Here is a 15790-nt window from a genome sequence, read left to right as displayed (position 1 = left end):
ACGAATGAGCTCGTGCTGCCATCGCTCAAGTCTCGGCGCCCTACTGTGCCACTAACCTAATGCTACTCAAGCAACGGCGTGGGACGGGCCGACCACGCGATACCCCTCATCGCGCACGTCCACTCGGCCAATAGCATTCGATCGCTTGCCGCCCGCTGCTGCGCTTCGTGTCGAGCACGAAGTCGGGCCTTTGCGGCTGACAATGGCATCTGTTCTGTTTCCCATGCCGTCCTAATGTGCTTATCGAGATTTCCAGGTACCAACATACCTTCCATCCCTATCTCGACCAGACGACTGCTCCAAGATGGCCCACCCCCCACTTGAGACGTTCCAGATCGGGTGGATATGTGCCTTATCCATCGAGCTCGCTGCCGCCAAGGCAATGCTGGACGAAAATTTTGGCATTCTTGACGTGCAAGATTCACGCGACCCGAATACCTACACCCTTGGTCGAATCGACAAACACCACATTGTGATCGCCTGCCTCCCCGCCGGCCAATATGGAACTACGTCAGCCACGACTGTTGCAAATAATATGGTGCGCACCTTTTCGAACTCTCTTCGAATTGGAATGATGGTCGGCGTTGGCGGTGGAATTCCGTCGGCTGCTCATGATATTCGGCTTGGGGATGTTGTGATTAGTTGTCCTGAAGGCACTTCTGGCGGAGTACTTCAATATGATATGGGCAAGGTCGGCACAGAGGGGAAGTTCCATCGAACTGGCTCTTTAAATAGCCCACCTAGAGCCCTGTTAACAGCAATCAATTCAATGAGAGCCGACGAGCTCACGGACGATCCTCGCTATCCTGAATATCTCTTTAAGGCAATCGGGAAAACGACACGCACTCAGAAGAACTTCAAACGACCAAAGGAAGATCGGCTTTTTAAACCTCAGCATGATCATCCTACAACTGCAAGCACTTGTGATGGGTGTCTAGCAGAATGGGAAGAAACACGAAGTCAACGTGAGACTAGTGATCCACAATCCCACTACGGTATTATTGCGTCTGGAAATGCTGTGATCAAGGATGCATACACACGCGAGCAGCTTAAGCTAGAAACCGGGGCCTTGTGCTTTGAGATGGAGGCAGCTGGCTTGATGATAGACTTCCCTTGTATTGTTGTTCGCGGAATCTGCGATTACGCCGATACACATAAGAACAAGCAGTGGCAAGGATATGCGGCCTTGGCAGCGGCATCATATGCTAAAGAGCTGTTAGGGTATATACCTACAACTCACGTGTCGCAAGAGAACTTAGTGGTGAATGTGTGTAGTAAGTTTAATCTTTAGTGAGTTTATTGAACGATAAGTAGTTGACCTATATAATAAGCTGGACTAAAAGAGGAAGTTGAAGGCACCAATAAGCGCCTAGACCGAGGATATGATCAACAAGAACAACACTTCAAAGAGCAAAAATTACGAGCTTTGACAGATCAGCACCAACGTTGTCATCAAGCTTTCAAGCTTTCAAAGTACGAGGAGCAAAAGAACATTAATCCGAGAAGAGTAGAAGGAACCTGTCAGTGGGCGCTACAGAGCGCCGAATATATTCGCTGGTGGGAGAGCAACAATAATGATCTCCTATGGGTATCAGCTGACCCAGGCTGCGGCAAATCTGTACTTGCTCGATCGATCATCGATGACAATTTACGAGATTCTAGCTCCGGGGTGACAATATGCTACTTTTTCTTCAAAGATAATGAGGAACAGAACCATCTTGCTACCGCTTTATGTTCGTTGCTACATCAACTCTTCAGCGAACGGCCTCATCTATTACCGTATGCGCTACCATCCTGGGAGAAAAACGGGGAGAAAATACAACACGAGGTTGATGAGCTTTGGCGGATCTTTATAAAAGCCACATCAGCTGACTCGTCCCACAAGACGATTTGCGTACTTGATGCGCTCGATGAATGCCAAGAAGCCGATCAGGGTCGATTGATTGAGAAGCTCCAGATTTTTTATCATCATCAAACATCTTCATCGACAAAAAGCACTTCCTGTTTAAAGTTCCTGGTCACTAGTCGTCCCTACGATCGCATACAGGATCACTTTCGGGCAATCACTGATTTATTCTCGCATGTGCGCATTAAGGGGGAGGAAGAAAATGACCGAATCCATGAGGAAATTGATCTAGTAGTGAAAATTCGAGTGAAAGAATTAGCCGAAGGAGCGCAACTACCACCAGAGGTCTACCAGGGAGTCGAACAGCAGCTGCTTCAAATGGAACACCGTACATATCTCTGGCTACATTTAGCCATGGATGATATCCGAACCTCCTTTAAGCGGAGCCTGAGGCCCGCAGAGAATTCGATTACACTTATACCGACTTCTGTGGATGCAGCATACGAAAAGATCCTCTCTCGAGTCCAGCCAGATGAAATGGACATAGTCAAAAGGATCTTGGAGATCATCGTGGCGGCACGACGTCCTCTGACTATACCAGAGATGGCCGTGGCTCTAGGTATTGCCACCTACACTGAGGCACGAACAATATTGGGGGCTAGACTGGCTCCAACTCATTTACAGAGTAAACTTCGACAATTGTGTGGCTTATTTGTCTTTATTAACAATTCCAAAATCTATCTCATCCATCAGACTGCCAGGGAGTTTCTGATTCAAAAACAAGCCTCGGAGAATCTCCAGTTTACATACTGGAGTAGCATTAGTGATGCAGAAATTCTGATGGCTGAGATCTGTTTGCGATATCTTTTGATGGAGGATTTGGAAGACGAAGAAGGCAAATCTCATATACGAGCCCTCTTAGAATACGCAGCAGTACATTGGGCCGACCACGTACAAAAGATGAGTCTGATGAAGGACCAAGAGATGTTGAATCAACTACATCGCGTGTACGATATGCATAGAAGACGGGTTTCATTATGGTTTCCAATTTTTTGGAAGGCAGTAATGCCATACGAACTACAAGTTCCATCAATGAATGCACTCCACCTAGCAGCATTCAACGGCCATGAACAGGAGGTTCATTTTCTCATTGCTATCAAAAAACAAGATGTCAATATGGCTGACGATGCAAAAACAACACCGTTGATGTGGGCCTCACAGAATGGACACGACAGGATCGTACAGATACTGCTAGAACGAGGAGCCGATGTCAACGCCCAGGGTGGAGACTACGGAACTGCGCTTTGTGCAGCTTCTTTTTGTGGATATGATCAGATCGTGCAGATACTGCTAGAACAAGGAGCCGATGTCAACGCCCAGGGTGGAGACTACGGAACTGCGCTTTATGCAGCTTCTTGTAGGGGCCACGATCAGATCGTGCAGATATTGCTAGAACAAGGAGCCGATATCAACGCCCAGGGTGGAGACTACGGAACTGCGCTTTATGCAGCTTCTTTTTATGGCTATGATCAGATCGTGCAGATACTGCTAGAACGAGGAGCCGATGTCAACGCCCAGGGTGGAGACTACGGAACTGCGCTTTATGCAGCTTCTTGTTATGGCCACGATCAGATCGTGCAGATATTGCTAGAACAAGGAGCCGATGTCAACGCCGAGGGTGGAGACTACGGAACTGCGCTTTGTGCAGCTTCTTTTTGTGGCTATGATCAGATCGTGCAGATACTGCTAGAACGAGGAGCCGATGTCAACGCCGAGGGTGGAGACTACGGAACTGCGCTTTATGCAGCTTCTTGTTATGGCTATGATCAGATCGTGCAGATACTGCTAGAACGAGGAGCCTATATCAACGCCCAGGGTGGAGACTACGGAACTGCGCTTTGTGCAGCTTCTTTTTGTGGATATGATCAGATCGTGCAGATACTGCTAGAACAAGGAGCCGATGTCAACGCCCAGGGTGGAGACTACGGAACTGCGCTTTATGCAGCTTCTTGTAGGGGCCACGATCAGATCGTGCAGATATTACTAGAACGAGGAGCCGATGTCAACGCCCAGGGTAGGAGGTACGGAACTGCGCTTTGTGCAGCTTCTTCTGAAGGGCACGACAATATCGTGCAGATATTACTAGAACGAGGAGCCGATGTCAACGCCCAGGGTGGGAGGTACGGAACTGCGCTTTGTGCAGCTTCTTCTGAAGGGCACGACAATATCGTGCAGATACTGCTAGAACGAGGAGCCGATGTCAACGCCGAGGGTGGGAGGTACGGAACTGCGCTCCAGATAGCTTCTTCTAGGGGCTACGATCAGATCGTGCAGATACTGCTAGAACGAGGAGCCGATGTCAACGCCCAGGGTGGATTCTACGGAACTGCGCTCCAGATAGCTTCTTCTAAAGGGCTCGACAAGATCGTGCAGATACTGCTAGAACGAGGAGCCGATGTCAACGCCCAGGGTGGATTCTCCGGAACTGCGCTCCAGATAGCTTCTTCTAAAGGGCTCGACAAGATCGTGCAGATACTGCTAGAACGAGGAGCCGATGTCAACGCCGAGGGTGGATTCTACGGAACTGCGCTCCAGATAGCTTCTTCTTGCGGGCACGACAAGATCGTGCAGATATTGCTAGAACGAGGAGCCGATGGCAGCGCCTAGGGGGAAACTATGGAAATGCATTCTATATAGCTTCTTTGAGAGGGCACGATACAATTCTACAGATCCTGTTAGCATGAAGGACCTGACGTCAAATCCCAGAGTAGATACTATGGCAACGCATTCCAGGTAGCTTGTTTTAGAGGACACCAGATCATCGTCCAAATTCTTTTTAAATACGGTGCTCGTTCAGTCTATAACGGTCGTCCTCCTTTCAAAACGTCTCAAGGGTCGTAAATGCTTCCCGAAGAAATACCATATTGAAATATCAATTTAATGTTTCATCCCTTGGCCACCTAGCTGAAGGTGTAACTAGAAACAGAGCATGTACATACTAACAAACTTAGGCTCGTCCGGCTGGGGGCAACTTCGCTCCTTGGATTTTCAATAAAAACATATAGTCTATATGGTATCACTTTCGCTGCTTCTCAACAGTTTCAAAGTCTTGGTGACAAGCGACCTTTCCTGTCATTGACCAGACTGATAATCTATTCCATTCGCTTAGCTACTTCACATACATAGTGCATAAGACAAACAATGGTATTGTAGTGTAATCTGGGTGTCTCGTGCTGATTTGGCATTGTCAGTTTCATTGAAAATCACTGGCGAGTCAAAACAGCCCGCTAATCATTTGGCAGTCGCGTCATCATAATAAGATTGTGTGTTGACAGCGGAAGCTGTTTTTGCTAATGACTGTATTCCTACTAGACTGTAATCCTACTAGATAATTCAATAAGTAAGTAAATAATAGTGAAAGAAGCTGTCATGGGACAACCAAATGTATAGTACTTGATGTTATTCCGGCCGATTTCGGATACGAATCGTAGTCATGACGACATATGTTCACAGGGAATAACAAGTTGGATTCGGACTCCTTTATCGTCATACATTCGGGAAACAGCGGAATAACGACATTAAGGTTATGAAAGGAGAATCACCTTTTCTTTTGAACTGGACCCCTTCAAGATCCAGTTTTGAATAATACACCTTTCTATTCTTCTTTGATTCAATGACGATCCAGTATTGTATTCATTTTCCTTACCTGGCTAGCAGGCCGCTACCGTGCAAATAGCACCCTAACATAGGCCTTCCGAAATTAAGCCTATTGCCCCTTAGATGATTACCCTAGTTTACGTTTGCTACTAAGTATAGTCTAGATAATAGGTGGAAGTTACCTTTATTAGTGTCACGTTATCATTAGTCAGCTACTACCTCATATTCCGTAGCGACTACGTATACGAATGGACACCCTTTTACCTCCTATCTTAATTTCCGTAACAATTAGAAACTAGAAAGGATATATTAGTGCCTTACACCGCCCCCGGGTTATAGGTGCGCCACGTCAGACTGCCAAACCACATCAGACTGCCATTTTTTTCTACCATCCTCTTTGTTGTTTCCCTATCCAACACCACCATAAAAAGATGCTTAAACTCGATGAGGATCGTATGGCTAAGGCCTGCCTAGCTGCTTTACGCGTTGAGAAGCTGAATATAGCGCATTTAGCACGCGAGTTTGGTGTTAATCAAAGCACTCTCTATAGCCGTGTGAAAAAGGGAACAGGGCCTCGCACAGCTAGAAGCGGTGTTAGATATGCCCTAGAACCCTATCAAGAAGAAGCTCTGATTCGATGGCTTCAATATAGAACGATCGCTATATGCCTATCACTCCTAGGATTCTAGAATCGTGGGCGAATCGGGCATGTCAACGCGTCGGAAAGCCGCCGGTTAGCAAGATATGGGCGTATCCCTTTATTTCTAGGCTTCCTAAACATCTTCACTTAGGGCCTAATAAGCAGTATATGAAGGAATCTAAGCGAATTCTAGCAGAAGATTCAGCAGCATTACAGCATTGGTATGATCTCCTAGCTGAAACGATCAAGGGCACGACACCACAACGTCTAGTCTCTAACTTCGATGAATGCGGCTTTCAATCAGGCGAAGGAAGATCTAGAAATGTTATATCTTCTTCTAATAAGAAGATAGTAGATCTTCCTCAGCCAGACCAAGGCGAAAATATCACGTCTATTGAGTGTATCTCTGCCGACGGGTGGCAGATGGAGCCTTGGTTTATATTCAAAGGAAACGGGATCTTCATAGAATCTTGTATCAACAAGACAGAAGACCTACCACCAAGACCTACTATCGCTACATCGCCAAAGGGTCGGATAACCGAACAATATAGCAGTGAAATGGCTCCGATTCTTTATAGAATCAACATGGGACCGTACGAAATCGGGTGAAAAACGTATCCTAATATTCGACTGTCATAATTCTCATCTTACATTCGAATTATTACAACTTTGCGAAGAGAACGATATCCTACCCATAGGATTCCTACCGCATAGAGCACATTTTTGCCAGCCGCTTGACGGTAAACCATTTCTAAACTATTAGCAATACTTCCGATTACCGAATAACGAGCACGCTTTTTGGGGTGGTAGCCCTATCGGGAGATCGGAGGTCCTTCGAATTATCGGCGATATTCGAAATAGAGCGTATAGCCAACGAATCATTCGTGAATCATTTAGAGATCGTGGGATTTATCCAGTGGATAGTAGAAAGATTATCGATAATCTTCCTATCTAAGATTACCTAGATCTTATAGCACCAGATCTACAACCGCTTCAATCATCACCTTCGCCGCCACCACAGACTACTATATCTTCTAGTATCAACAAATCACCACCTAGATCTATATAGGATCTAGAGAAGAATCAAAAGAAGATTGCTAGATATAAACAAGATCTTACACCACGGCAGCAACGTAGTCTTGATCGCCTATTTCATCATAATAAGATTGCAATAGAGAATCTTCAAATGGCAAATGATACAATTCGCAAGATTAGGGCAGCTCAACAACCACTATAGCGCCCAATCACTAGGTGCCAGGTTAAAGCACCGCTTAGAAAAACAGGGCTGCTCTTTATTAGAGACGCTAATCGTTCTATTACTAAGAGAAACAACAAGGAAGCAGAGGCAGAGCGGAAGCGGGTAAGGATACAGTGGAAGGAAGCGTATGGAACATCACCACCACCAGATCCTACACAGAATCAAGATATAGCACTAGATAGAGCGGAGGAAGCACACCAGGAAGATGATATTTTATTTATGGATACTACTGGGATGCATCGATACATAGGAGAAATAGGAAAAATTATGCATTAGTCTGTGGTTATGCGTTAGTGTGTGGCACAACCACAACGCGGAACTATATCCTGTCAAGATTGTGTGCTAGGAAAGATGTTTCAATCAGAGATCTCCCTTGTGTTGGCCATTTCCCCGCTACACCAGTTAGCAGCTCGTAACAAAATCCTGCTCTCTAGCCTTAACTACGAGGTCTACAGAGCTCGATTTGGATATAGATATAGCGGAAAAAGGGATTTGAAACATTCTAGTTTGATATCCAATAATATTGATCAATTAAAGAGAGCGAGAGGATAATAGAAATAGGGCTATAATGATAAGTAGGGGTTTCAGGGCGGATTTAGTCCTCCTTTAGACCTGGCGCCCCACTGATTCAGCATCTGCACCGTAATATAGGGAGTCATACGGCAGCTCCCAGCAGATTAGGTCTAGGTCGCCATAGTCGCCCAGAGACTTTAGTATAGAGCTTATAGACGAAAAGCGTGGAATAGGCGACTATTCTCGAGGGAATAGTATGGTAGAATTTAGAACTCGGTCTATTAAGGGTTGATACAATTACTATTGATAGAATAGGAGCGTTTGAAGATGACTGATTCTGTATAAACGAGAGAATGCTCTATAAAAGAGGAGTAAATACTAGATGTTGATATAGCACGCCGGCAATTAAGAAGCACAACCACAGGCACGATCGAAGACGACAAATAGGATATGCTAGGGCTTTTAGGAAAAATCAATAAGATACCGATGCTAATATAGAAAGGCGCTTTGTGGTGTAGTAAGCATAGCACGCAAATCCATCAATAATTGCCAGACGAGGAGGAAGAACTGCCAGAATCTTCATTCATTTTCCATTTTTGTTTGGGACATGCATATTGTCGTAAGTCCTCGTAGAGGCCCCTAACGTGTGGTATTTGTCTGATTCTGTGTAGAATTTGATCCACCCTGTGATGGTTCACCCTGATGTAACGTGGGTTTGGTTTCATAGGTCTTGGTTCTCCAGAGATCTTTGTCGCCGGCCTTCTTCTTAAGTGTCCTTCCTGAATTTACGTCTGACCGCTGCATAGCCTCAGCCTGCTCTTTCAAAGTCATACTGATAGATCTTCCGGAAAAGTACGTAGACTAGAGACTTTATTAGTAAGTGAACCTCAAAACTGATTATAAACCAATACTTACAGACGTAAGAATATCGCAATAGAGATATCTGGAAATCTCTTGTCTTCAGAGATATGAAATGAGGGTGCGTTGAAAAACGAGTTGCAAAAGCTTGTGAAACAAAATCAAAAGAAGGCCTGTAGGAACCGCTGTAGTACTTATAGTATCGAGAAGGCTCAGAATCTCCTACACTGACTCAAAGGAGTAGCTATTTTAAGCAGAAGCAACACTACATGTAACAGCATAAACAAACCTAGCCGCTATAGATTGTGAGTCTAAGGAAGTGGTTGGGAGTTGAACCAGCCAGGGCAGGGGTTGAATGGGCGCAGCAGCCTGGCCGCACCAAAAGGAATCGTGAGGATGTTGGGTTCACGACTCGAGAGGGAGAATTTGGTGGGGCTTGTCGCAGTCAAAGTCCATTGAGGACGGTCACCTCTTTCGCCTCCCTGCCTTGACGCCTAGACAATGATGTCTACCATGCCCAACAAACCAACTCTACAAATAGCTTACCCTCTGAAACAATCCTGGCGCTTTACGGACGTGATTCTCTCTTTCGAACGTCACAAAACTAAATATATCCCGAATTGCCAAGACTGCAGTCGTCACTGCGGTCATATTACACAGGAGCTGGCTAACATGTCGATGATTTGGTGTTGGGCCGCCCGGTACTCAGAATCAATAGGATGGAAGGATTGTACCGAGTCCAGTCAACCCGTTGGATGAATTCCTATCCCAGTCTTTGAAGATGAGATCTTGGAACTAAACTAATCAAAATAAGATTGTGTGTTGACGGCGGAAGCTGATTCCACTGATGACTGTACTACTACTACTACTACTAATCCGTATGACACGGTAAGTCGGAGGCCAGATGTGGCCGCTTTTGACGTCGTTCCAAGCCGCTCGATCACCATTAGCGGCCTTGGTGTCGCCTTCGACAATGCCTACGGCCAACCTGATCTACTACCACCCGTGCTTGACGTTGGCCACGCCCTGGTACAGCGGTACAGCGTATGCAGGCATGAGGTGGGGGCAACTCGGGCCGGAAACCAAGCTGTTAGGTGAAATAGGACAAAGAATGAGAAATCAAAGACCAGAAAGTGAGGGGGAAAGTCTAATGCGCTACAGGTACCAATCTTGCTGTGGGTCTAGCCTATGAATTCCTGCTGCGCATGCGCACCGTGCGTTCTGTTTCAAGTTTTTGAGCCTCTGTATTCTCCTCTCTTGCAACCTCCTGGCAACTGTCACCATAACGCCCCTGCTCTATTGTCTTCATGGCAGCTACTCAGGTTACAGAGGAAAGCCCTGCCGCTTCTACTACAGACTTAACAATCCACATGTCCCACATTTTAAGTAAATCAGCTAAGGAGAAGAAACAGACAGCTGAATACAACCTCGACCAATGTATCGCAGCAATAAGAGGGAATGAAGCCCCATCCAACCTAAGCTCCTTTTTGGCATTGTAGACCAGTCGTTCGCGGGATCTGCGATTCACTCCAACTTGCAATAAGCCCAGCCATCATCGACTTTTGCTTTGGGAATGATAGCCAAGCTCATAAGTTCGCCCGTGCCCGCAGTGCCCACTTGATTATGAGTGATATCATTTCCGACATGGAAAATCCTGCTACTCGGCCGTACTGCATTTAGTATCTAGAACCCGAGTTGGAAGATGCATACCGTGAAGTTGCCCGCCAATATCCGTCTATACTGGTGCAAGCGAAGCGCAGGTAGTGGTAAAGATGATGCTGTATTCCCTCAGAAGGAGGTCATGATAAGCTAATGCTATTACATAATCGGAGACGGTGGTAACGTATTTCACTATCCCGTGACGCACACTAGCCGGCGACGCACCCCATCTAAAACGCGCTTCCTACGCGTCACCTACTATCTTCCACCACACACCATGCCACCAAAACGTTCTGAAAAGCGCTTAAAATCAGTTGAACAGGAAGGCCGAATTCTATTAGCAATTGAAGCTATCAAAAATGACACAAATCTATCAATTCGCAAAGCAGCAGCTATATATAGCGTGCCAGAAGCAACGCTTCGCCGACGACGCGCAGGGATAGCCTCGATTGTTGATTTACGCTCTACTAGTTATAAACTGACACAAGAGGAAGAGGATTCGCTTTGCCAGTGGATACTATCGCTTGATACGCGTGGTGCTTCCCCTAGGCCTTCGCATATTAAAGATATGGCAAATCTTCTACTAGTAGCGCGTGGTGATATCTTCCCTCCTCTCCTACCTCCTAATATAGGTGTTAACTGGGTAACACGCTATATTAAACGTCGACCAGAGCTTTGCACACGATTCTCTAGGCGCTACGACTATCAACGTGCACAAAACGAAGATCCTACTAGCCTACGCGCGTGGTTTAGGCTAGTAGAGCGTACGATTCATGAAAACGGGATCCTTCCTAACGATATCTATAACTTTGATGAAACAGGCTTTGCAATGGGCTTGATATCTACTACTAGAATCGTTACACGGAAGGATCTATACGGTCGGAAGCCTCTACTACAACCTGGAAATCGGGAGTGGGTAACAGCAATTGAATCTATATCGGCAACCGGCTACTCGCTTCCGCCGTGTATAGTATTCAAAGGGAAGGTTTATATTGCTAGCTGGTTTGATAACCTACCGAAAGACCGGCGAATCGAAGTATCACCGAACGGTTGGACTACCGACGATATAGGCCTACGCTGGCTAGAAAAGCTCTTTATTCCAGCGACTACTAGTCGTACGCAAGGCAAATATCGGTTGTTAATATTAGACGGTCATGGAAGCCATCTAACACCACAATTCGACCAAATCTGCCAGCAAAATAACGTTATACCACTCTGTATGCCGCCGCATTCGTCACATCTTCTACAGCCGCTAGATATAGGATGTTTTGCTATCCTAAAGCGCTCATACGGTCGCTTAATCGAGGCCCAAGCTCGCCTAGGATATAACCATATCGACAAGCTCGACTTCCTAGAATCCTATACCCTAGCACGCCAGGAAGCCTTCCTACCTAGCACTATACAATCAAGCTTCGCCAGCGCCGGCCTAGTTCCGCTAGATGCCGACCGAGTCCTATCGAAGCTTAATATATCGCTTCGAACACCTACACCTACTACTAGTAGGCCTAGTAGTAGGAGTAGTGCTTTCGTGCCTACTACGCCACATACGATTAAGCAGCTTAGCAAGCAAGCTTCATCTATCAAAGCTCTACTAGGCAAGCGCTCGCGGTCGCCAGGAAGCCCTACAGAGAGAGCGCTAGATCAATTAATCAAAGGTGCTGAACTAGCGTTTCATAACACCGTTTTGCAAGCGGAAGAGATTCGGCAACTACATAAATTCAACGATAAGAAGCGTCAAAAACGCACACGGTCTAATCGCCAGATATCTAGGCAGCAAGATCCTACGGTCGGCGAATCTATATCTCTAGTTTCAACGTTGCCAGCAAGCGTTGAAGCTATTCAAAACGATGATGCAGAGCTTCCTCAGCAGCCTACTGAGGGCGCTAAGCCTACTACTAGGCGTATATTTCAATGTTCTGGATGTGGGAATATAGGGCATAAGATTACTCAGTGCCCTAGCAAATAGTTGAATCAAATATATGGCGTTTTGGTAGAAAAATAGTGTTTTCAAAAAAGTAGTGGTTGGTGGGGTGCGTCGCCGGCTAGTGTGCGTCACGGGATAGTGAAATACGTTAACGTATTCCACAAGCAAGCTGCGCACACAAGCGAGCTGCGCACCCCACCAAAAACGCGTCTCCCATCTTCTACCTACCACCTTCCACCATACACTATGCCACCAAAACATTCCGAAAAGCGCTCAAATCGCCAGATAGGGAGGGTAGGATACTACTTGCTATCAAAGCTATTCAAAATGATACTACCCTATCTATACGAAAAGCAGCAGCGGTTTATAGCGTGCCAGAGAGCACGCTTCGAACGCGTATGAAGGGTGTTTCAAATCGCCAGGAAACACGCGCAAATAGTCATAAATTGACACAAGAAGAAGAAGATTCGCTTTGCCAGTGGATACTATCGCTAGACGCCCGAGGAGCGTCTCCTAGGCCTTCGCATATTCGAGATATGGCAAATCTTCTACTAGCAGCGCGCGGCGATACTACACCTACTACTATAGGTGTAAATTGGTCTTCTAATTATATTAAGCGGCGACCAGAGCTTTGCACACGATTCTCTAGACGCTACGACTATCAACGTGCGCAAAACGAAGATCCTACTAGCCTACGTGCGTGGTTTAGGCTAGTAGAGCGTACGATTCATGAAAACGGGATCCTTCGTAACGATATCTATAACTTTGATAAAACAGGCTTTGCAATGGGCTTGATATCTACTACTAGAATCGTTACACGGAAGGATCTATACGGTCGGAAGCCACTATTACAACCTGGAAATCGGGAGTGGGTAACAGTAATTGAATCTATATCGGCTACCGGCTTCTCGCTTCCGCCGTGTATAATATTCAAAGGGAAGGTTTATATTGCTAGCTGGTTTGATAACCTTCCTAGCGACTGGCGATTCGAAATATCACCGAACGGTTGGACTACCGACGATATAGGCCTACGCTGGCTAGAAAAGCTCTTTATTCCAGCAACTACTAGTCGTACGCAAGGCAAATATCGCTTGTTAATATTAGACGGTCATGGAAGCCATCTAACACCACAATTCGACCAAATCTGCCAGCAAAATAACGTTATACCACTCTGTATGCCGCCGCATTCGTCACATCTTCTACAGCCGCTAGATATAGGATGTTTTGCTATCCTTAAACGCGCATACGGTCGCTTAATTGAGGCCCAAGCTCGCCTAGGATATAACCATATCGACAAGCTCGACTTCCTAGAATCCTATACCCTAGCACGCCAGGAAGCCTTCCTACCTAGCACTATACAATCAAGCTTCGCCAGCGCCGGCCTAGTTCCGCTAGATGCCGACCGAGTCCTATCGAAGCTTAATATATCGCTTCGAACACCTACACCTCCTACTACTACTACTAGTAGGCCTAGTAGTAGAAGTAGTGCTTTCGTGCCTACTACGCCTCATACGATTAAGCAGCTTAGCAAGCAAGCATCATCTATCAAAGCTCTACTATGCAAGCGCTCACGCTCGCCAGGAAGCCCTACAGAAAGAGCGCTAGATCAATTGATTAAGGGGTGCCAATTAGCGATGCATAACGGAGCGCTTCTAGCACAGGAAGCTAGGGATTTACGCCAATTCAACGAGAAGAAGCGTCAAAAACGCACACGGTCTAATCACCAGATATCTAGGCAGCAAGATCCTACGGTCGGCGAATCTATATCTCTAGTTTCAACGTTGCCAGCAAGCGTTGAAGCTATTCAAAACGATGATGCAGAGCTTCCTCAGCAGCCTACTGAGGTCGCTAGGCCTACTACTAAGCGTGTATTTCAATGTTCTGGATGTGGGAATATAGGGCATAAGATTACTCGGTGCCCTAGTAAATAGTTGAATTAAATATATGGCGTTTTGGTGGAAAAATAGTGTTTTCAAAAAGTAGTGGTTGGTAGGGTGTTCGGCTCGCTTGTGGAATACGTTAACTAACTTGGTTACTGAACCAGGGCGCTCTACGGCAAACCTGAGAAAACAGGCAGGATGAGATAGGTCGACGAACAGACCAACAAACCACCACACACCACGATAGAGGAAACCCCCCAAAGGGGAAAGCAGAAGCAGATAAAGCGAAGAGAGTGTAAAAGTTGATTCTCTCCCTATCGGAGATGCGAAGCTATATTCTGTAAAGACTGTGTACTAGAAGATATCCTCGAATTAGAGATTCACCCTTCGTCTGCCACTTCCCAATACAATATATGTTTATTCCTAATAAAAATGGAGATTCAGGTAGAGCTGAACTCGCTTAGCAGCAATTAATGTTTTGTGTAAAACCCTTTCCCTCCCGTACAGCTTCTAATCTTCTTCCTATCCCCAAAATCAACCTATCTATCTTCCTTTGATCTAATGCCTCCCAAGCTTCTGTAATACACCTTCTAGAATAGCACCAATCCTCCTCAGACTTTCCCATATCAACAAGCTCAGGATGCAATTCAAAAGGCTTCAGTTTCAATCATCGCCAGATAGGTTCAATAGGGTTTGAATCAGGTAAGTGTGGAGGCTAATCTTCTACCCAAATCCCGTGCATTTCAAACCACTCTTGTGTTACCTTTGCATCATGAATCCTAGCGTTATCTTGCTGAAAGATAATATTAGGCTTATAGATAGGCAACAGACCTTCTTCTAACGCGTCAATATAGGATTTTCCAGTACAACCTCGCTTCCGACCGTCAGATTCCTCCCGTTCCATTATAACAAGTTTCGATCGACCACCAAGCCAGATGGGCCTCCAAACCATCTGCGAAATATCCTTAACATGAACCTCTTTATTAGTAAGATCACACCTATAGGCCTCAGAGGCAAATCTCCAACAATATTTAGGCCAGTATTCGACATTCGTTGAATAGTAACTCGTCGGAAAATATCCACTTTTGAATTCTTCGTGAATCAACCACCCTTTTCTATTTCGACACAAAACATCGTCGTTTCCAAGCAGTCTTATAAGCTGAAGGGATCTTCTTCTTTGATAAGCGTTTCAATAGGTTGAATCGACGAAAAACACGCTGAATCGTTGACCTAGAAGGATTACTAGGTACACACGAAGATAGGTGTTTATAGGTAGAAAAAGGATCCCGGCGAGCTTTTAAATAGAGATAACGACTATCTTTATCACTAAGCTTGCTAGGCCTACCTTGGCGAGGCATAGAATCAACAGTGTGGTGTTCTCTATAGCGTTTTATTGTGTTGTATATCGTCTTCGGATCACACGCAAAATCCCGTGCTAGCTGCGCTCTAGATACACCATTATCGGCAGCATATACTATTGCCAAACGTTGTTCAGGGGTAAGCTCACCTTTTTTTCTTCGTTTTCCAGCGGATTCTGCTAGATTGTCTGTCATAT

At 45.7% G+C, this 15790-nt stretch overlaps 3 protein-coding genes across 3 annotated transcripts; 2 read left to right on the top strand and 1 right to left on the bottom strand.

Annotated features, from left to right (window-relative positions):
• Positions 1-304: 304 nt before the first annotated feature.
• N7462_008328 (ankyrin repeat domain-containing protein) lies at positions 305-4513 on the top strand (the record flags this gene model as incomplete). Its single annotated transcript, XM_057080043.1, has 2 exons — positions 305-1274; positions 1332-4513. The coding sequence occupies 2 exons, from the start codon at positions 305-307 to the stop codon at positions 4511-4513; spliced, it is 4152 nt and encodes a 1383-aa protein (XP_056930371.1).
• Positions 4514-8553: 4040 nt separating this feature from the next.
• N7462_008327 (uncharacterized protein) lies at positions 8554-8745 on the bottom strand (the record flags this gene model as incomplete). The annotated part of the gene is made up of 1 exon (XM_057080042.1): positions 8554-8745. One exon carries the CDS (start codon positions 8743-8745, stop codon positions 8554-8556), a length of 192 nt encoding a protein of 63 aa, XP_056930370.1.
• Positions 8746-9652: 907 nt separating this feature from the next.
• Positions 9653-9870, top strand: N7462_008326 (uncharacterized protein; the record flags this gene model as incomplete). The annotated part of the gene is given in 2 exon segments (XM_057080041.1): positions 9653-9660; positions 9672-9870. 2 exon segments carry the CDS (start codon positions 9653-9655, stop codon positions 9868-9870), a joined length of 207 nt encoding a protein of 68 aa, XP_056930369.1.
• Positions 9871-15790: the final 5920 nt, after the last annotated feature.

The sequence above is a fragment of the Penicillium macrosclerotiorum genome (assembly GCF_028827735.1).
Source record: "Penicillium macrosclerotiorum strain IBT 26536 chromosome Unknown utg000008l_segment0_segment0, whole genome shotgun sequence".
In the NCBI taxonomy this organism is placed as follows: Eukaryota; Fungi; Ascomycota; class Eurotiomycetes; order Eurotiales; family Aspergillaceae; genus Penicillium; species Penicillium macrosclerotiorum.
This window is presented reverse-complemented; position numbering and strand designations above follow the sequence as displayed.